This window comes from Nannospalax galili, unplaced genomic scaffold, assembly GCF_000622305.1.
Source record: "Nannospalax galili isolate Female #2095 unplaced genomic scaffold, S.galili_v1.0 scaffold1723, whole genome shotgun sequence".
NCBI lineage: Eukaryota > Metazoa > Chordata > Mammalia > Rodentia > Spalacidae > Nannospalax > Nannospalax galili.
The window spans coordinates 539,204-562,313 of record NW_008349072.1 but is presented as its reverse complement, the minus strand read 5'-3'; the positions used below and the strand labels follow the sequence as shown (position 1 = coordinate 562,313).

General features: G+C 46.3%; 1 protein-coding gene across 9 annotated transcripts in view; it reads right to left on the bottom strand.

Moving 5' to 3' along the window:
- Ppp6r3 (protein phosphatase 6 regulatory subunit 3) overlaps window positions 1-23,110 on the bottom strand; it is a 111,563-nt gene that overhangs the window by 63,778 nt on the left and 24,675 nt on the right. For 5 of the 9 annotated variants that reach the window (XM_029570002.1, XM_029570003.1, XM_029570005.1 and 2 more), the window contains exons 2-5: window positions 20,044-20,191; window positions 8,265-8,355; window positions 5,846-6,078; window positions 672-858 (exon numbers count right to left, since the gene is read on the bottom strand). In XM_029570002.1, coding sequence (XP_029425862.1) covers window positions 672-858; window positions 5,846-6,078; window positions 8,265-8,291 — 447 coding nt within the window. In that variant the 5' untranslated portion in view covers window positions 8,292-8,355; window positions 20,044-20,191. The remainder of the gene's footprint in view (window positions 1-671; window positions 859-5,845; window positions 6,079-8,264; window positions 8,356-20,043; window positions 20,192-23,110) is intronic. The other 4 variants (XM_008846309.3, XM_008846311.3, XM_008846317.3 and 1 more) reach the window with 2 other exon arrangements.

Sequence of the window (23,110 nt, the reverse complement as noted above, 5' to 3'; positions counted from 1 at the left end):
TAAGACTGAAGAACATGCGCTGCTGAAAGGGTTCTCAGGTGATACTGATGTCACTGGTCCAAGGGCCAGACTTGGGGAATCAACACCCCACAAACACCTCAACTAAGACAAAAACACAGGGCCAGGGGAGGCATCTGCCAGAAGAGGGAATTTACCAAGTACTGCTGATAACAATGGCAGAACTACAAGCGTATGTGACCACCTATACCCAGATGTCTACGCTACATTAAATGGAAGTGCCTTAGCAGAATCAGAACCATTGTGTACAAGCACTCCATCAGCCTTGTCTGGGGGGCCTTCTGACTCCCGCTTCAGTAGAGACCATCAATAGGGGCCAGCAAAGCAAAGCAGCTGTTGGTTGCAGAGGGCAGGGGGCTACATGCACACACTCGGGGTGACACCCACAGGCAGAAGCCGAGGCACTCACACTTCCCACGCTTGTCAAGGAGGAAATTCAGGTATGCCAACAAATAGATTTGAGGCACTTCAAAGAATATGTCAGGGGAGAAACTCATTAGTGCATAAATCAGTGAGTGCTGAGACTAAAGACCTCAAATACACTCTCGTGGAGAAACTGGACTTCAGGCAAATCGAGGAGACTGCGTCAACATTCCTGGATCATCTCAGGAATGATCAGCCCTAATACTTACCTTATGGAAAGCAATATTTACCTGTTCTGGTTTTCTGCTGATAAGAATACTTAGCACCTTGCTGAAGAAACTGGCAAGTAGTGGGTTCAAGGGGGAATCATTTAGGAGGAAGCTATACAGTTTCATTAGCAGGGATTCATCCTCCCCAAGTCTATCATTCATCTGGGAGACATCAGAGGTGAGCAACTCACAAGATATATTTGGATACCTAGAAGAATAGGATATTGTATCATCATCTATTAACAGTTAATTACATAAAACACAAACCAGGAAGGCTTCCTAAAATTTTGTTAAAACATCAAAATCTTCTATTGGGAATTAGAAAGCATTTCAATTCATTCTGTCCAACCTCTACACTAAAATGAGTAGGAATATATTTCCCCCCGCAACAAAACCGCAGCGAACAATCCCTCTTGAGCGCAAGACTCAAGAGGGATGGCACACTGTGAGCAGTGGAACACCTCAGTTTTCAGTAGGGAACACAGCCATCCACAGCCCATGATGGCACAGCTTGCAAGACAAGTTAGGGACTGCTAGCTTCCAGAAGCTGCACCACACCCAGTACCTGAGGACTTGAGCCTGCTGTGGGCATGTAGGCAGACCACTCTCTATTTAGGTTGGTTACAAGTGGTATGATAAGATTGTTTTAATAAGCTGCCAAATGTTCAGCCTCTATTACATCTGAAGAGAACATATGTCATAATATACTGAAGGGGAGAACAGGACACCAGCCTGAGTACTGTGGGATGGGGGGTGTGCGCTCTACACAAAACCATCCTTTCCACACGAGCCTTCCAGATCTTCGGAGGACAGGGACAGGCAGCCCTTCAACCACATGAGCCTGTGACGACTAGACTACTTACTTTGACAAGACACGGAGCAGATTTATGTTCTCCATACACACTTCACTACATGCTATTTCAACTATCCCAGGACACTCAAAAGCTTATGCAGACAACACTATCTGATCACAGTCCCCTGTTCTGCTCCAACAGCATTCTTCTGTTAGCCGGCCAGAAGCAACAGCCCCAGCTAGTCACAGGAACAGCAAGCTCAAATGCTGATCAAGTCAGAGAGGAGACAGAGCAGCCCAAAGTGTCCGTCCACATGATGAAAGACAGAGGTAAGAACATGAAGCGTATCTGGAGTACCCAGTGTCCACACACCAAGAGGGTCTGGGTGAGGCTGAAGAATGAGCAGCGTGAGAACAGCCCTAAATGGACCCATGAGAAGGAAGAAGGAAAGGAAGCAGCAGACCTGGCAGGTATGTGGCAGGGGGATCAGTGCCACACAGCTGTCTTCTGGGAGGTTCTGCTCCACCAAAGTCCCCTCACTCTATTAACACAGGCATTCATCCATAAACTTCTATGACATAACCATTACCCAGGGACTGGAGCATGCAGTGGTTCCAGCTGTAGCCATGGGAATCACACTAGGCCAAACCCTATCTCAGCCACTTTACGGGCTGTCTGTCCTTTCCCCCCAGTTTGCAGGTTTGAAACTCAATGTCTGATGGACCTAAAATGGGTTTCTTCATGTTATCTACCCGCATTCCTCCCTATTTCCAATAAACTGCAGAAATGCTGCTGTGAGGGACTGGGGAGTTGTGGGGCACACTGCCTCAACTGTCAGCTGACAAACGAAGGCTTAACGTGAGCCAAATGCAGGGTGTGCTGAGACTCTGTGCAGAAGCTCCCCAGTAGAGAAGCTCTGCACCTTGACAAACTGCTCATGTTGCTGGCTGCCTTGGAGGCATGATCTATTCAAGAAGCAGGCCGGGTAAGGTGGCCTTTAATTGCAGCACTTGGGAGGCAGAGGCAGGCAGATCTCTGTGAGTTCAAGGCCAGGCTGGTCTACATAGTGAGTTCCAGGACAGCCTGGGCTACAGGGAGACCCTCTCTCAAAAAGACCCCACCCCCCAAAAAAGGTGTTATGGGGTCTAGAAGATTGCATTCTGGTTCCAGACAGGTTAGAAATCCTGTCTCTTCCTCTCTCCTTAATATTCCAGCACCCAAGGGTGCCTGCCATTCTAATACTTGGCAAGCACACACACACACCTCTTCATACCTGTACTCTTACCTAGCTTCTTTGAACAGAGGACACAAGTGATCAAGAGAACTCAGCCCTACCGCACCCTGACCTGTATCTGGCCCACGCTCCACGGGCCCTCCATCCCACTCCTCCCCGTGTTGCAGCACAGGGCCCCACCAGACAACCCACTGCCTTGGCTGGCACTGCTTCCTCCGCTTGCACCATCCCCACTAGCATTTGTGCAGATCAACCTTTCTCCTATTTAGGAAAACAAACAAACAGCCACACTGCTCCTGAGTCCACACCTGGCTTCAGTGGCCATGTGTTCTCTTGCCTTTCACTTCGGGACAGCACTTGAAGGCGCTGACCTGGCTTGCTTCTACTCTTCCTCAGAGCCTTTCCAGCCAGGCTCTCAGGACCCGCGTCAATAGGGCTGATCACGCCACACTGCAAACTCAAGGGCTTTCCTAGCAGTAGACCCCAATCAGGGTCTCTCCTCCATGAAGCTTTCTGTGGCTTCGGGGAGACAGCCCCTCCCTGGTCTCTGTTTGCATCTGGCTACTCCTCAGTCCCTGTATGCAGTCCTGCTCCAGTCAACAGCCTCTACTTCCAGTTTCTGCATCTGCCTTCCATCAGTCCTTAGATGATCTCACCCTATTGCATGGCACCCTATGGTCCCACCTACCAGTTGCCACTCCCTGTCTCTACTCCCCTCCCCCTAGGCATCTCCCACCAGACATTTTGAACTTGACAAGGCTGAAGCCAAATGTCTAACCTTTCCCTGGCATGGATCCTCAGTCACAGCCATTCCACCTTCAACTGCCTGGGGCAAACCCTAATGGTTCTTTCTGACCCTTGCCACTCTACTTCCGATCCTAGCCACTGTCCCCAGGAGGCTACGGAGATTTCTTTCTCTGTTGATGTCACAGCTTCTGAACCCACCTCCCCTTTCTATTCCTGTCCTAGAGCCCCAGAGTGGGCAAAGTGGACAAGAAAAGCCAAAGTCAAGCAACGTTACTTGCTACTTAGGTGGCTTATCTCTGGGACTTTTCTGTCCTCGGCCTCAGTTCTCTCCCTCTACCCCAACCTTCATGAGGCTGCCCTGTTGTCCTTTGGATACACCAAATCCACATGCACTTTAGTCAGGGCTTCCGTACTCACAGCCTGGACAATGCTTGCCAAGCATCCCCACATGACAATGCCCTCATTTCCTGCATGGCTCTGAACATAGGCACCTTCTTTTTAAAAGTATTTTATGCTGGGCATAGTGGTGCACACCTTTAATCCCAGCACTCAGGAGGCAGAGGCAGGCGGATCTCTGAGTTCAAGGCCAGCCTGGTCTACACAGTGAGTTCCAGGCCATCTGGGGCTACATAGCAAGACCCTGTCTCAAAAAAACAAAACAAGCGGCCTGGAGAGATGATTCATGATTAAGAGCAGTGGCTGCTCTTGCAGAGGACCCATATTTGGTTCCCAGCACTGACATGGAAGATAACAACCGTCCCTAATTCCAGTTCCAGGGGACCCAATGTGTGGCAATGCCTGCAGAGGACAGAAGAGGCCATTGGATCCCCTGGAACTGGAGTTACGAGGCTGTCGGAGCTACCATGTGGGTGTTGGGATTCGAACCCGGGTCTTCTGCAAGAACAACCAGTGTTCTTAACCACTGAGCCATCTTTCCAGCCCCACAAAGGCACCTTCTTAATGAGGCTTCCTGCTGAACTCTCCTCCCATTCACCAACTTCAGCTGTGCTACCCTGCTTTAATTTTCCCTAGGATGTCCCTGACAAACTATGGTTTTCATCTTAATCTGGCTCAGCCTGCCCACAGCAGTCATACCATCATAGGCAAACTATAAAATTTCCAACTTCGTTAGAGACAACAAGCCAATCTTAATCCTGAAAAGGTTTCCCATTCCATCTGAAAAGCCCTCCATGCTAATATAGGTTAGGTCATCCAATACTGGCTCTGCGTGGACCAGAAGAAACCCCAAGGTCAGACAGTTCAACTCACAGGTTGGTTCACTATAGAGATCCTGAAGCAGCAAGGTATTTACTTGGGGGACAAGGACACATGTGGGACTTACTTCATTCTTCCTTTGTAAGACACTGGTCTCTAGTGGCAGCTTCCACTAAATGTCAGGTGTCAATCTCAATGGCTGGCAGAGAACATGCAAGCCACCAGTAACTGAAAGGGATTATAAGTAGTATTTCCCAAGCCCGGTGTGGTGGTGCACACCTTTAATCCCACCACTTGAGAGGGCAGGGGCAGGCAAATCTGTGTGAAATAGAGCAGACTGGTCTACATAGCAAGTTCCAGGCTAGCTGGGGATACAGAGACCCTGCCTCAAAACAAACCAAAAAAACAAAAAAAACCCCCACCAAACTAAAAAGTATTATTTCCCTAACAGCATAATTCTCCCCAGAAAGAAAAAAGGGGGGGGGATGGGGGGAGCTGTGCAGGGCAGACTGCCTACTCCATAGTTTTACTCGAGGTCAAAAATAACTGAGGCCCCATATTAACGTGTCCATGGAGACTGAAGACCCCATATTAACGTGTCCACGGAGTGCTTCCAAAGTGTTTCCAGGGGTACATAAAGTGTTTACAATGTTAGTAATAAAGGTATCTCAACTGCACTGTGACTTGCTGTCTGTAAGGACACTACATTAAACTGCCATGAGTGGATAAACCCACTGTATTATCTGTGGTGTTACCTGCTTAAATATAGCTTTGCTAATGTTCACCAAGACCCACGCCCAAATTTTCAAACAGAGGGCTGATTTCATTATGAACAACGCTCTTCAATCCCAAACTCCAACTCAGACCTCTAGGTGACATGGGGCAGTGATCCCATCTTGGCTTCTTATTTGGAAAGGAGGGAAGATACTTACTTGGATTGTTTTACTACTGAGAAACTGCTCATCGCTCTATAAAGCAGGCTGTCCTTCCCACTGAGATTCAGAACATTCACTTTAGACTCCTGTGATTCCCTGGACTCAGCTCTAGAATGGACCATGTGCCCTATGAAGCCTGTTGCTCTTGACCATCTCAACTTTCTGTCAACAGCTACAGTGGCTCTAGAAAATTCTTGCATAGCAAGAAGTATCACCTTCTAACCCACTTCACTTTAGCCCCACCCTAAAAAGAAGATTGAATTTTCTTACTTGTATCTGATCTTTTCATCCATGTCTTGAGGTGGTTCTTCTATAATGAATGAGACTAAATCTTCGAGACATTCTGCTTTTAACAGAAACTCTATAAGTTTGCGGTTCTGAGCTTTACATTCCTGTAAAACGTCTTCCTCATCCATTAACTCCTTCAGTGTTACATCTTCTCTTTCTAGAAGTGTGTCTATGTGGGATGATGAGTGAAGATCAAATTTCCAAAACATGCTGGTCTAAACAAAATGCAGAGAGTATTTCATAAAATTACAGCTTTCCTTATTAAATTTCCATAAACCAAATTTCAGTTTGGTCTTAGTCCAAAATGCCAACTTGACATTAACCTGTAAATGCAAACAGTTTCATACTGAACCTACAAAATTATATTTTTGGGAGGTGGGGAGGGGGTAGGGTTTCACTATGTAGCCCTGGATAGTCTGAAACTTGCTATGTGAACCAGACTGACTTCCAACTCACAGAGATCTGCCTGCTTCTGCCTCCCAAGTGCTGAGATTAAAGGTGTGTGCCACCAAGCACAGCCTCAAATAATTACTTCTTAAAAACTTACCATTTTGTGTGTATGAGTGTTTTATCTGCATGTATAGTAAACACACCAGTGTCATACAATGCCCATGGAGGCCAGAAGAGTAGGTATCCGATCCCCTGGAGTTAGAGTTGCAGGTGGTTGTTAGCCAGTAGGTCAATGCTGGAAACTGAATCCAGGTTCTCTGCAAGAGTAGCCAGTGCTCTTAACCTCTGTGCCATCTCTCCAGCCCCTCAAATAATTTTTTCAAAAAACTTAAAAAATTTTTATTTACTATTTTTATTTTATGTGTATGCATGAATTGCCTGCATATAGGTAAGTGTACCTGTGTCATGCAATGTCCATGGAGGTCAGAAGAGGCTGTCAGATCTCCTGGGACTGGAGTTAAGGACAGTTGTTAGCTACCATGTGGGTGCTGGGATTTGAACCTGGGTCTTCTGCGAGAATAACCAGTGTTCTTAACCACTGAGCCATCTCTATTTTTAAAAAAATATTTTATTATTTTTTTCACTTTTTGTGTACAAGTGTACATGTAAGTGCACCTGTGTCAAATGGAGGTCAGAAAAGGGCATTAGGTTCCCCTGGAAGTGGAGTTATGGATGGTTGTTAGCTGTCATGTGGATGCTGGGAATAAAACCTGGGTCCTCTAGCCAGTGCTCTTAACCACTGAGCCATTTCTCTAGCCCCTCAAATAATTTGTTTTTGATTTTTTTGAGACAGGGTCTCCCTGTACCCCCACCCCCAACTGTCCTGGAACTCACTATGTAGACCAGGCTGGCCTTGAACTCACAGAGATCCACCTTGCCTCTGCCTCCCGAGTGCTAGGACTAAAGGCATGTGCCACCACACCTGGCTCAAATAATTTCTTAATGAGTAACACTGGTAGGGTTTTTTCCCCCTTCTCTGAAAATACTTAATTGGTTAAAATGTTGAAAATGCTGAAAGCTAAACTTGGAATGATTTTTAACTTGCAAAAGTAATTAATCTACACCAGAAATGGTGGCACACGCCCCTAATTCTAGCACCTGGGACAGTGAGGCAGGAGGTGGTCAAATCTGAGGTCAGCCCAGGCCACACAGCAAAACCCTGTCACAAACAGAAGAGAAAGGGGGAAAAAGTAATTAATTCATACTTTGTTAAGATTTGATGCTGGAGAAATGGCTCAGTGGCACTTGCTGCCAAGTCTGACAACCTGAGTTTGCTCCCAGAGGGTGGCGAGAGCGGCTCCCACAAGCTGTCCTCCGACCTTCACAAGTGTCAAGGCATGCTACCTGCATGCTCCCACCCCAGCAAATGGTAATTTTTGAAAAAGCTAAGAACCGAATGCTGAAGCTGGGGCAGCAGCGCAGCACACACCCCAAATCTCAACACCTGGGAGGCTGAGGCAGACTGCTCAATGTTTGGGCCAGCCTGGCCTACACTGTGAAGCACGATCTCAAAAACAAAAACAAAACAAACAAAAAAAACTACAAAAAGTTTAATGCTGAGAAAGGAAGAAAGCAACTCCTTTTGGAAGGACAAAGAATACATTCTTCAGAAGGCCATCTTTAGCAACGAATGGTAGCATGGGGCTCAACCAGAATGCTCTGTTACAAAGGAAGTAAATGATCACTGCAAAGCAGCACTTTTAGCTCTTTGGTAGCCAAACGCCGTGTCATAAAACACAAGTCCTGAAAGAACTAAAAAACCCGAGCTTAATTATTGAAGAATTAGAGAACTTTATTATATTACATCACCACAACAGACAATAACAATCAAGTGTAAAATAATTGCTGCACAACAGCACAGGCGTACACTCCATCCTCAACCTGGTCTTGACTCCCCTCGATCACAGAAAGCTTGCTCAAATCAGAGCCTAAAGAGGCACTTAGTTGTTACCTGTAGAAATGTGAACAGAGGCTGCATGATGTCTCAAAGTCACTTCTGAGCAGCAGGTGACAAGATGAAGGCATCCACCACAAACCCTCAGCTGCAACAGAACCACAGTGATTGAGGCTATTGAAGATGCTCACTGCAGACTTCCTGAGTGAAGGTGTGGTGAGGCACACCCACACCATGTACCCAATCAACACCTCTCCACCAACACAACTTAGCTACCCACAGGGCAAGTGCTTCCTGTTAAGACTATCACCAAAAAGAGCACGTTAGTGCCACGTGCTACTTACAAGCACCTGCATAATGGAAGGAAGGTCCTATCTGTGTGAAGTAAAGCACACATAGCTTTTACAGGGGTATATTTCGCTAAATTCACCCACACTGGGCATGGTGGTGCACACGTTTTAATCCCAGCACTTGGGAGTCAGAGGCAGGAGGATCTCTACGAATTCCAGGCCAGCATGGTCTACATAGTGACTTCCAGTCCAGCCAGGGCTACAGAGTGAAATCTTGTCTCAAAAAAAAAAAGGGGGGGGGATCATATAAACTATTCTAGCCAGGCACGGTAGCCTCAGACTGTAATCCCAGTATCAGGAAGCTGAGGCCAGAAGACTCCAAGCACAAGGGTAGGATGGGCTACATGGTAGGACCATTTGCAGAAAAACTGGAATCAGAACTAACAAAACCTGGGTATGGGAGAGAACAGGTGAGGCAGGACCCCACGTAGCTCTCCTGGTCCCTACCCTCCCAGGACTTCCAAGTGAACACTGCCATCTTAGGTACACAAACCAGGACCAAAAGATTTGGCTCTCAAATAAACCTACTCCTTGAACTGGTGACAGTATTTTCATGGTACCGAGGCTCATCCAGGAAGGAAATGTGGGGCACTACCCGCCCCGGCCCCAATTTCAGTGTTTTAGCACTGACAGTATCTAGGAGGAAGGCACGCCTCAGCTCTGGACAGAGATGTGGGAAAATCATCTGTGAGAGGTGTGAGATCACGTCGTAGACCTGCCAAGGCCCTGCTCACAGAATACCAGACAATCCGACAGGGGGCCAGGCAGTTTATGAAAACAACTGACAACCACTTACTAGCTTCCATCAAGTAAGAGTGCTGCCCCGAGGACCTTTTCCGTACAGACGTTGACTCCAGCACCAGCTCTACTGCCGTCGCAGCTGGCGGCCACCTCACCATTCTAGGTCTCCATCTCTCCATCTCCTCACCAAATTAACTGCTTGTGGGCAGGAACAGGCAGCGGGAACCCACAGCGGACAGCAGTCACTGTGCAATGCACAGGCCCGACAAGACCACTGGGAACTCTGGAGCAGCACTTCCCACACTTCCCAGGCACACGGACCACCTAACGGTCTCAAAACACAGCCTGGGATTCTGGCTCAGGAAAGAAGGGCTCCGGCCTGGGGCTCTGCACATCTAGAAAGTGCACAGATGTGCCTGATGCTGTGAGTTTAAACCACGCTTATCAGCTGTCATTCACATTTTCACAAAGTGCAGTAAATATCATCAAATGCTCATATGACCATGAAGAGCAAACTATGCAAACATGGGCCTGTGCTCTTAGTTCCAACACAACACATCTATTACTCTCTGAAAAGCCCAGAGAAGTAACCCACAGATATGCTAAAAGACAAGCTACGAGAAGCTGGACGGAAGCGGCCAGCAGGAGTGAGTGAGCTGCGCATCATGGAATGACAGGAAGAACTCTAACGAAACCCAAATTCAGAATCCCGTAGGAAGGAACTCTGCTTCAAGGAAACAACTTTCTACATAAAGGGAAGAAGCCAGACTCTACCAAGCTCCCGTTCTGCACCATCTGTGAGATGCTACACCCAGGACTGCTGGGCCCAAGGCAAAATGTCCAAAGATTCCAAAAACAGTCAGATTCAAGACTGTGATGCATTTGAAGACACAAGTGAAGCATGAAGACAGCCGTTCTAGCATGGGACCCTGCGCGACGACACAGCCAACGCCTCGGCAGCCACGTGTGCCGGTACCACATCAGAACTGGCCCCACAGGAGTCCTTGTGAGTCCATCTCCAAGGTGAACACTGATAATATGTACCACACTTGCAGTAAACACAGTGAGGTATTTGTAGCTTAAACAGTTGCAGCTATCTAAACATATGGCACACAACAAAGTACACAAATAGAAGCAGCTGCTTCTGCCCAAACAACACATGGGAAAGACCTCAGCATTAACATGTCAGGAAGAGAGTATTTTAAAATACAAATTTGACATTATCTTATGAATGTATACAAAAGCACAGAAGCACATACTATTATATCCCAAGTCCTTTCAGCCCTCCCAAGAGGCCCCCTAGAACCCAAGTGATGCCAATCTAATACAAATACCATGTGAGCCATATCTATGTTTAACGTTTCTGGTAGCCACATCGAAAAAGTAAAAGTGAGAACCAGGGAGAGTGCTCAGTCAGTAAAGTTTGCTTGCTATGCAAGCATGAGGATCTGAGTGGGGCCCATAGAACACAAGCAAAAAAGCCAGGGATGGTGATGCACAATTACAACCCAAGCACCGAGGAGGCCAAGACAGGTGAATCCAGGGGACTTGTTGACCAGCAAGTGTAGCCTAATCAACAAGGGCCAGACCAGCAAGAGATCCTGTCTCAAGAAACAAGGTGGACAGGTCCTAAGGTTCATATATATGCACCTGTACTACACACGTACTAACACACACACACACACACACAAAGGTGAAAAGAAACCACTGAAAATCCAATGTCTATTTTATACTTACAGCACACTGCTCAAGAGCCAAAGGCCACCCACCAATGGCTCCCCCACCCCACAATGCAGCTCTGATTTTATGCAGTCATGATGCAGGGCAGGCACTGTAGAGCGCACCTGTGATCCCCAGCACTTGGGAGGCCAAGGCAAGAGGAGTTCAAGTCCAGCTGTCTCAGCTACATGCGACTTTGTCTCAAACACTCGGAAAAGCCAAGGTGGGTGGCGAGAAGTTATAGACTATGCTTTCTTTATAAAAAATGAACAACAGAGCTGGGCGTGAGGCAGCCTGGTCTACACAGTGAGTTCCAGGTCAGCTTGTACTACAGGGAGACCCTGCCTCCAAAAGACCGAAAAAAAAAAAAAAAAAAAGAACAAGAGAGCTGGGGTTAGTGGCGCACGCCTTTAGCTCCAGCACTTAGGAGGCAGAGGCAGGTGGATCTCTGTGAGTTCAAGGCCAGCCTGGTCTACATAGTGATTTTCAGGCCATATGGGGCTACAGAGAGATTCTAGCTTAAAAAGACCAAAAGAAGGAAGAAGAAAAAAAAAAATGAACAAGAGGGGTTAGAGAGATGGCTCAGTGGTTACTCTTACAGAGGACCTAGTAAGAGTCCCAGCATCCACAAGGCAGCTGACAGCCGTCCATAACTCCAGTTCCAGGGGATATGATGCCCTCTTCTGACCTCTGTGGGCACTGCATGACACAGGTGCACTTACCTACATGCAAGCAATACACTCATACACATAAAATAATATTTTTTTGAAAAATGAACAAGAGACATCATGTGCAGTCTTGAAATACAACTTGGTCAGACATTCTTCACTCAAGGAAACCCTAAGAATGTCACAATGTCTAGGCTCTCTAGTATCTGGGGTATACAACAATAACAAGGACATGCTCAAATTCTGCACCTTAAAATAATGCAGAAGGCTAGATCAAGACAGGCACAGACTGGTCAGGGCTGGTTTAATTAAATTAGCTAAATTCTGGGGCTGGAGAGATGGCTCAATGGTTAAGAACACTGACTGTTCTTGCAGAAGACCTGGGTTCAAATCCCAGCACCCACATGGCTCCCAGCACCCACATGGCGGCTAACAACTGTCCATAACTCCAGTTCCAGGGGATCCGATAGCCTCTTCTGTCCTCCTCGGACACTGCAGGACATGGGTGCACTTACCTACATGCAGGCATAACACTCATACACATAAAATAAAAATAATAAAATATATATTTTTTTAAATTAGCTAAATTTTTTAAAATAGGTGCATGTCTCTGATAATCTAGTCCCTTATATAACCTAACTCAAAAACATAGTAAGAGGGAGAAAACGCCTAGGTAACTCATACTGTTAGGAAACGGTATCTGATCAATGATGAAAAACAAAACCAAGCAGGGCATGGTGGTGCATGCGTTTAGTCCCAGCACTGAAGAGGCAGAGGCAGGCAGATCTCTGTGAATTTGAGGCCAGTCTGGTCTACGTAGTGAGTTCCAGGCCAGCTGGGGCTACAGGGAGACCCGATCTCAAAAATATCCCTTCCCCCATAAAGACAGACAAAAATCAAAAGTGTAACCAGGATCTTCACACACCCTGGAAAAGGCCTCCTAAGATCCAGAACAATCTGCTCGCTCCAGGAACAGACACACGGACGGCAGAACTCTGGCTGCATTTCCAAACAGCTGTGGAACAGGATGCACTGAAGCAGCTCAGCTGCTGCAGGCCATTCGTACTGCCTCAGCTACTTGTGTGGAGTCCAGACCTGGGGCTTCAGGACAGCTCAGTCTTGGATTCCTATCTGACAAGGTCCCAAGGAGGAATGTAGTACAAGAAGGGTTTGGTGGTTGCTACTGGCATGCTCCAAGCTGCATGCCACTAAGAGGAGGACGGCGAGTAAAATATCTATAAATAGGAGAATGCAGAGTCACTGTGATGGGAGGCTCTTCATGGGTTGTGAGCTAGCGATAAACTCTTTCCCCTGACAGCCAGGCTCAATGCTAGGAAACAGGACTTTCACAAGAGAAAGAAACATGAACGTAAAGAAGAAAAAACAGCTGAATTTCAGAAATGTTTCTAAGTAGGAAAGAAAAAGACCACAGAATAACTAGAAACCAAGTATAGTAAAAATGTCAATGCCATGAACTCACCAAGGCTTATGCCCCCCCATTAATTAAATCAAACAGGGTCTATTAGATACAATGTGTGTGACCACATGTTCCTGTGTATGTGCACATGTAGAGGCTAGAGGCTGACATTAGATGCCTTCCTCAATCACTGCCCCCCTTATTTAACCTGGAGCTTGCCAATTCAGCTGGGCTGGGTGGTCGACAGGCCCCAGCAACCCTCAGACTATAGGTACTCACTACCATGCCTGAGTTCTTATACGGGTTCTGGGAGTGAACTCAGATCCGTGCTTGAGTAAAAATCAACCCTGCCATTTCTCCAGCCCTGACGTAACATATTTCTACCTTTTAAGGGTAGGGGAAAGAGACAAGACAGGGGTTTTCGAACTCCATATCCTCCTACCTCCAGCTCCCCAGTGCCCCGATTATAGGGAAGTGTCATGCAGGGGTGTCAGGTAGAACCCTTGGAGAGGGCAAAGCAAACCCACAACCAGTTTCTAGCTGGGACGAAACTCTGAAGGTGTGAAAGCAGTGAGCTCATCGTCATCCAGGGATCCCAGAACGACTCTGATATCCTACTTTTCTTTGACTAAAGGAATCAAATTCATTTAATGTGATTTTAAATTAATTTTAAAAGAAGATTTATTTTTATTTTATGTATATGAGTGTATTGCTTTCATGTATGTAAGTGTACCCATAATGTGCAATGCTCATGGAGGTCAGAAGAGGGCACTGGATCCTCTGGAACTGGCGTTACAGATTGATAGCCGTCATGTGGGTGCTGGGAACCAAACTCTGCAAGAGCAGCCAGTGCTCTTAAACTGAGTCATCTCTCCAGCCTCCACCCACTTCTTTTGAGAAGGATCTCCCTGTAGCCCCAGCTGGCCTCAAACTCACAGGGATCTGCTTGCCTCTGCCTCCCAAGTGCTAGGATTAAAAGGTGTGTGCCACCAAGCCTGGCTTCATTTTATTGTTTTTCTTTTTGGTATTTTTTGAGACAGGGTTTCCCTGTAGCCTCAGCTGTCCTGGAACTTACTATGTAGAACAGGCTGACCTCAAACTCACAGAGATCCTCCTGCCTCTGCCTCCCGAGTGCTGGGACTACAGGCGTGCACCACCATTTTTATTCTTAAGTAGTCGAAGCATGGCACACTGAAGCCCACCTGCTTGGGAGGCTGAAGAAGGAAGAATGCTTGACATCAGGAGGATGGAGCCAGTGTAGACAAGAGACTCCTTTAAAAAACAAAGACAGGCAGGGAAAAGAGGGTATTCTGACAACCAAGAACAGTCCAGAGTTGCTTTTTTCAACTAATTCAAATCTTTCAACTACAGGTAAGTTCCTCTAAAATGCTCATTTTCAACTCCAACATATAGTCAGCACCGTCTCCAGGGGCCTGTCTCAAAAACACACTTCTAGAATTCTGTCACTGGGAGGACGTCATGGAGTATGCTCATAGACACTAAGATGACTGCACCCTCACTGGGCAATAGAAACTCATGGAGCACTGCCATATATGTGATCAAGTGGCCCATAAAAATCTGTTTTTCATAATTTCAAAACCACCAGTCTAGGTTTAAGCAAAGAATGAGTTATTCGTCGTAAGAACAGGAGATTGTTTTTGTTTTAAAATGAGATTTGAGTTGAAAGGAAGAAAGTAAGAAATAATGACTAAGAGTAGCCAAGTTTTTCCATAAGACTGTTAAAGAAAAAAAAGGAGAAAAGCCTAAAAAAACGGCTGGGTCTATTCTGGGGAAAGTTGCACATGCCAGAAGGGAAGGTGGGAACACTCAGTTTTCCTTGGCTCTAAAATAAAGAGCTCTCCATCAAAGGTTCTTCAAATCTCAGAAACTGCAGGGAGGACTCCTGGCATCAAAGAATGAGTCAAATAACAAAGAGTCAAGCGTGGCTAGTCCTTCAAGCAGCACGAAGAGGCAGGGTCAGAGATGGCTCAGGGGGCAAAGGCACTTGCCACCAAGCCTGAGGACCTGAGTCTGGTCTTTGGGGACCAACAGGGTCCATGGAAAGAAACAAATTCCACCAAGTTGCTTCTCTGACTTCCACATGTGTGACATGTTATGCACATAGTATGGTATGCACGGGAGCATACGCATGCACGTACACCAACACACACACTCGTTTTTTTTTAATGAGCTGGTCTCTAACTGCGGAGAAACGGTGGTCCCAGGCAAATAAAGAATGGCATAAAGACTGTCCGGCTAAAGAGGAAACGGTGCTAACAGGAACGGGAGAAAGACTTGGAAAATCCAACTGACTGAAGATTTACTAAGTGTAAGCAAGTTCTTTTACTTTTTAAAAAAGATTTGTTTTGGGCCGGACGTGTTGGCTAACGCCTTTAATCCCAGCACTCGGGAGGCAGAGGCAGGCGGATCTCTGTGAGTTCAAGGCCAGCCTGGTCTACATAGTGAGGTCCAGGACAGCTGGGGCTACAGGGAGACCCTGTCTCAAAAAGACCCCAAAAAAAAAAAAAAAAGATTTGTTTTTATTTTATGTTAATGAGTATTTTACTTGCATGAATATAAGGTGTACTACGTGCATGTTTGGTGCCCCCAGAGGTCAGAAGAGGGCATCAGATCCCCTGGAACTAGAGTTAGGGAAAGTTGTGAACTGTCATATAGACACTAAAACTCTTTCTTACCTGCAGTGCCATCTTCAACGTCCTTTAAAAATTTTTTTTTTACAAGTTTCATACAGATCGTGAGTCCCGAGTTACAGCAACAGCAGTGCTCACCTTACTGCTCACAGCCGTTACAGACAAGAGGCCCAGAACGGCTTTTCACAGTCTATGAAAGCTGTAGCGCACACTGTCTCTCACTGGCCTTAAGCTTACCAATCCGGCTGGGATGGCTTAAAGGAGGTGGACAGTGGTCCAGAAGGGGACACCTGAGCTTGACCTCCGAGCTCCACACACAGCTGCAAATAACATGTGCATCTACACACACACACACATACACACACACACACACACACACACACACACACACACACACACACACACACACGTTTTAAAAAGTACCTAAAAACAGAAGATGAGAAAAAAACAGGTATAAGTTAACTGTTAAGGGCCAGCAAGATGGCTCAGCTGATAGACTGTCAACAAGCCTAGCAACCTGAGTTCAATCCCCACAGTACAAGGAACTGACTTCCACAAGTTGTCTGACCTGTACATGCATTCCAGAGTGTGGGAGCACACACATATTGCTATACGTGATAAGTACACAATAAATAAGTTAAAAAGGTATTAAAGGTGAAAAATAATCCAGTTTTTACTTGGTTGTTAAACAACATAAAGTCAGATCAGAGCGTAACAAGCAAGTAATCTTGAAATGAGACGTGTCTGGGCCCACAGGAGATATTAACCTCACTGCAGCCTGTCCTGAAAAGATGCCGTCCTGCTCAACAATATTGCATTATACCACCCAACACAATATCCTATGTTCTGAGGGAAATCTGAATGGCATCCAAAGTGACCAAGAGTGACAGGAAGGACCAGCAATTAGGTTTGAATAGAGGGAAACTTACTCCATCCTATGTAAGATAGATGTGTGCAGCATCTACACATCACAAGGTCTTTTCTTACAGAATGAGAGCCAAGAGCACTGCTGAGAAGCGAGGCTTGCTAAAGGAGGGCTGGGACTGTGTCGGAACCCTGCACAGAGGCACTCCAGCAGATCCCTTGTGGTTCTCTGTGCCTGCAGCTGCTGCTCTGGAGAAGGCTGTGCCAAATGATAACAGCACTGGGTATCAACCATGCTTTGACATAAACACCACAGCATGGTACATCTGGGCTGACACAGAGCCCAGGTCACGCAGACGTACTAGGCCTGTGCAAAATGCAGTTGAAACAGAAAAAGGGACAAATAAAAAAGGAAACGACAGCCAACAAATTTATGAAGACAAGAAACAGAAAAATCTGAGAAATCTAATATTCAAATAAAAGCAGTTTTAGAACAACACACGCACCTTTGGGAGGGGAAGAGGTGCATGCCTAGGGCCTCAGGCAAGCACTGTATTCCCTACATTTTAAAAACTCACTATGGAACCTAGGTTAGACTCCAACTAGAAATGCTGAGTGTTGGGCTGACAGGTGTGCACTATCACACCCAGCTTAGAAGAACTACTATCATCTACTACCTTCATAGGCCAACACACACACACGCACACACCCATAAAGCAGTCTCTCCCAGAGTTTACCAAGTACAGCTCTCTTTAAGACCTGCACAGGCCATCCCAAGGACTGGTGAGACAATCCCTTCAATGTCTGTGAAATTCCACAGCTGCTGAGTATTGAAACGTCTAGTGGGAAGAACACAGAGAAAACAAACACGGGAGAAAGACACAGAATGGCACAGCCTCCTCTGCAACCTTAGAGGGGCAGTGCTCGGTGGACTTTTCAGGACGGCCTCACACCTTCTCAAGATACCCCTCACAGGGTGCTTCGCCCAAACAAGGGAAAACACAGGAAACCAGGGAATCAAGACCCCCAAGACGCCAAGGTAAAGACAGGAAGAGAAACAGCTGCTGTGGGAGCGGCCAAGAGCAAGCTGGCCAAAGAAGGGTTGATGGCAGGGCTTCTGAACGATGTATCCAAGAAGGGCCAAGAGGTTGCTGGATGTACCTGACTGCTCCGAAACTGTAAATAACCCAGAGATTTAAGAAATATTAACCAGAGTTTGCACACCTTTGATACTGAGCTCAGCTAAAAGCTGTGAGTTTTTTTGTCTTTTTTTGAGACAGGGTCTTCCTGTAGCCCCAGCTGTCCTCGAACTCATAAAGATCCGCCTGTCTCTGCCTCTGAGTGCTGGGACTAAAGGCGTGAGGCCACCCACACCCGGCCAGTAGGAAGGTTTTATTATGACCTTTTTTTTTTTTGTCTTTTTGAAGCAGGGTCTCCCTGTAGCCCCAGCTGTCCTGAAACTCACTATGGAGACCAGGCTGGCCTTGAACTCAGAGATCCGCCTGCCTCTGCCTCTGGGAGCTGGGATTAAAGGCGTGTACCACCACACCCGGCTTTAATGGTTTTTTAAAAAAATTTTATTATTTTTATTTTATGTGTATGCGTGTATTGCCTGCAAGCAGGTAAGTGCACCCATGCTGTGCAATCCCCGCGGAGGACAGAAGAGGCTGTCAGATCCCCTGGAACTGGAGTTATGACAGTTGTTAGCTGCCATGTGGGTGCTGGGAATCAAACCCAGGTCTTCTGTAAGAACAACCAGTGTTCTTAACCGCTGAGCCATCTCTCCAGCCCCTATTATGACTTTTTAAGCCCGAGGTCAAGATTGAAAATTTTCTGAACAACTCTGCTGAAGCACTGAACAGTGGACAGCTACGGAGATTCTCCTTGCTGGTGTCATGTGACGTGCTTCCTGCTGTGTTCAACCTACAATACACAAAGTGGCATGGGTGTGGGCACCTTACAATGCAACAGTCATTTCCGGAGCTATGTTTGGCTCACAAGAGAGTTAAGCTGCTCCACACACTTCCTGTGATGTCATAAATCACGAGAAGTGTATTCTCATACAAATCCACATTTTGTGTATTTTCCAAGCTCAAGTTATAATGAAATAGCCTTTTTAAGCCTGATATAAGGACAAAGGAAGTTTTCACTTTTTAAAATCCATCCTGTCGCTCAGGTGAAGAGCTGCCCGAAAATAATTTACAATGTAATGACATGCTTAAAAGTATCAAAGCGCATGCCCTTAATCCCAGCACTTAGGAGACAGAGGCAGCTGGATCTCTGTGAGTTCAAGGCCGGCCTGGTCTACATAGTGAGTTCAGGTCAGCTGAGACTATAGGGAGACCCTGTCTCAAAAAGAAAAAAAAAAGAGAAAGTATCAAAAGAATTTAACAGGATTCAATGCATGCCTTTGAAATAATGTATATGCTCAAGTGACATCATATCTGGATAACTAATGCAATGCAATAGTACCCGTCTGCATAAAAAAGGTATTTTCAGGGCTGGCAAGACGGTTCAGTGAAAATGTTTGCTACCAAGCCTGATAACCTGGGTTTGAGCCCCTGGACCCACATGAGAAGAGGAGAGCCAACTCTCCTTTCGGAATTCATCTGTTTTCCAAAAAGGAGTCACACAAGAGAATACAAAGATGCAGCTGGAGACGCTGCAAGAGGAAAGCAAGAACCTAGATGTGAGGGCAGAACAGCAAGCAGCTCACTGTAGAATTCAAGTGGCACTCCTAAGGTTAAGGACCTTCCTGAGGGGCTTCAGAGGGCAGATGTAAAGCCATACGCTGGATGCCAAGGATAAACCAGCTGGCATTAGCAGCAGAGGGCCACCATAGACAGCTATGCGGTCTTCTAAGGTAGAAAGCATGCTCCAGCTCCACAGCTGGTAGAAACGGAAGGGGAAACACGGTGGCAAAAGTGACCGGAGAGCAGAACCAAAAAGCCTTGGCAGAAATAAGAGGTCACAGGAAGGAGCCACGTGGCCTGCGCAGGAGCTGGTGCCAGCTCAGCAGGGTAGACGGGAACTCCTCATCTCACTCTTCAGGGAAACCAAATGAGACAGGACTGAGTGATACCCCAAAACCTTCCTATAAAGTGTCATTAGGCCAAAAGTCAAACATGAAAACTCAATCTCTGATGGTCAATCAAGTTTCAAGTAAAAAGTTCTAAAGTAACAGTAATTAGAACTGAAAAGCAGGCAGGTGGCTGGCTAGAAGCTGCTGGTCTAAACTAGCATGCCCTGTACAGAGGCGGGTGGTCTAAGGGCTGGCTCTCCTCACTCTTCCTGAAAAACCACAGGCTGTACTGACCTAGTTCAGAAACTGCCCAGCCCAGCTTCCCAGGCTCTCGCATCTTATGAGAGGTACTGCTCTCCCTGATGCACAACAACTCCAAGTCCTAGTGGTCCTAATAGTCTCACCTTTCAAACCAAGGTGAAAAATTAAAACAAATGTTTTCTTCTCTGTGGCTCCTTGCCCATTACAGGCTATCCTTGTGATGGCTGTCTTCCAATTTACCACATCAGCAGGTGAGCCGAGAGGAGGATACTGTATGAAACAGAAGTGTTCCTGTGAAAAAACAACAAAGAAGCAGATAAATCACATGTGCCATTTCATCTGACGATGGCTATGATTCAAACACTACTGGCTAGGATCTCAACTCCCACAGAAGTTCACCTCAGAGAATGTGAAAGTTCTAGTTAGTGGAATTTTTTCTATGTGAGCACAGGAAAAATGCCATCCATCATCCCATGCTAAACAATAACCCAGAGTTTAATGTAGCAGGTGCTATAACAGCATTATCAGTGGGTGAAGAAAACACTACTCCTATTTATGTAGGAAATGGACTCTTCTAACACAAAGGCTGACCACAAAAGCATTACATTTAAAATACTAAGCCATGGGGCTGGAGAGATGGCTCAGCGGTTAAGAGCACTGACTGCTCTTGCAGAGGACCCAGGTTCAATTCCCAGCACCCACATGGCGGCTACAAACCATCCTAACTCCAGTTCCAGGGGATTCCAAAGCCCTCTTCTGACCTCTGCGTCACTGCACGACACAGGTGCACTCACATACATGCAGGCAATATACTTGTACACATAAAATAAAAATAATAAATAAAATATTTTAAAATACTAAGCCAAATTTAAAAGTGCTTCCTGAGCCGCCCCTCCTATGAGGAACTCTGAGTGGAGCAGGCACTGGTGCCTGTACCACCCACATCCTCCAATGTCAACTAAACACACACTGCACACAAGAGGAATATGAATTACACATGCACAGCATGCTCCATAACACTGCAGAAAAGGGCTCAAATTGGGGATACTGAACTTACTAGAAACCCCCTAAGAATGCAGCCTACAGAAAGTGCTGTTCAGACCGGGCGTGGTGGTGCATGCCTTTGAACCCAGCTTTCCAGAGGCAGAGACAGGTGAAGGCAGATCTCTGAAATCCAGGGCAACCTGGCCTAGAAAGCAAGTTCTAGGTCAGCCAGTGATACAGTGAGATCCTGTCTCAAAAAACCAAGAACTAAAAAAAAGTGCTGCTCATCTAATACCTTTCTTCAGTAAAATTCACAGGGCACTGTCATCAGCTCTCCCTTCTCAGGGTAAATGGAAACAATGCTAAATGCAGCAAAACACAGAGGTGGAGAGCCGGCTCAGCAGTTAGGAGCACTTGCTGCTTTTGCAGAGGACCTCAGTTCGGTTCCCAGCACCTACATGGCGGCTCACAATTGCCTCTAATTCATGTTCTGGGGGATCTGACGCCCTCTTTTAACCATTTCAGACACTGTACACACACAGTGCACATAAACTCATGCATGATACACACTTGTACATAAAATTTTAAAAACCTTTTAAAACAAGGCCAGGCGTGGTGGCGCATGCCTTTAATCCCAGCAGAGGCAGGCAGATCTCTGCAAGTTCAAGGCCAGCCTGGTCTACACAGTGAGTTCCAGGACAACTGTCTCAAGAAGACCAAAAGAAAAAAACAAACTTTTAAAACAGAGTACACAGAGGGTTGGGGTGCAGCTCAGTGGTAAAGAATTTGCCTAGTATGTAGACAAGCCTATATTCCATAGCCAACGACCCACCCTCCCCCCAAAAAGAGAATACAGAAAAAGAGCAAAAAGAAATCTCAAAAGGCTTGCCTGCTGGATACCTTTATCACAACTACTGCAGACTGTGCTCCTCTGGTAGAGGAGCAACAAGAGAAGACGACACGGATCCCACGGACAGGACACCAGGAGGAATGATACAGAGCCTTCAGATCAGCATTAAGGAGGAGCAGGAAGACACTGTGCACTAAGCAGGGGGACAAGAGCTCTAGACTGAAGAAGGGAACAAGTTCTTCAAAAAGACATGGCTGACAGAATACCCAAACATGTAACTGGGTAGAGTCTGAAGTCAAACTGCTGACAAGTGCATTAAAAACAAACCAAAAAACCCCATTTCCATAGAATACGCTAAATTATTTATGAGGGAGAAGCATATAACAAACCACTTAACAACTATAGTCATAATGAAAATGCTAAATACTGACACAACCAAATTCATACAGAATCCACATTGAAGAACGGAGAGCCAGGTGTGGTGACCTAAAGCTTTAGACCCAGAACTTGGGAGGCAGAAGCAGTAAGCAGGATGGTTAGTTCAAGGCCAGCCTGGTCTACATAGTAAGTTCCAGGCAGCTGGAGCTACAGGAGACCCTGTCTCAAAGACCAAAAAACAAAAAACAAAAACAAACAAACATTTTTAAATAAATACCTAACGATGCTGGACGCTAAGAGACACTGGCTGCTTGAGGCCAGAAAGTCTGTCACAGCAGCTGCTTTCCAGCTGGGTGAGCAAAGACGAATCATCTAACCTGAACATTCATCTCTCCAACTGTGAGACAAAGATGGAGTCAATGAACTGTACACTTTCCTCCTGCTTCAGGATCTCATGCATCTAACCTGAGAATAAGCAAAACTAATTCTAAAATGGTACCAATGGTGACAGACATTGGGAAAATAAAACAGAAACTTTTTATAGGAGGCTGGGGGGAGAAGAGAAAAAAGTAAATCTGAAATGTACCTGTCATCCTCTTTATGTCAGTGGTGACTAAGGGAGTGGGGCTAACTGGGGACTGCTAGGACTATAAATCATCAGGCAGGGCAGGGCTGGGCTGGGCTGGGCTGGGCAGGGCAGGGCAGGGCAGGGCAGGGCAGGGCAGGGCAGGGCTGGGCTGGGCAGTAATAGTAAAACGCTAGCCAATAGCCAAGACTCTTTAGGAAATGAAGATAAAGGGTTTCAGACCCTGGCCTGGAAAGCACTTAACTGAAGGTATCCAAACTACCATGAGATCAATGACAAAAGCCAACAAAGCCCAAAAAAAGGTGGCTGCTTTTGAGTTAAAACACACAGGCAACAGTGGGATCATCAAGTGAGGAAAGGCTCCCCATGAAGAACAAAGTGAACAAGGGGCTCCCCAAGTATGTGATTTCTA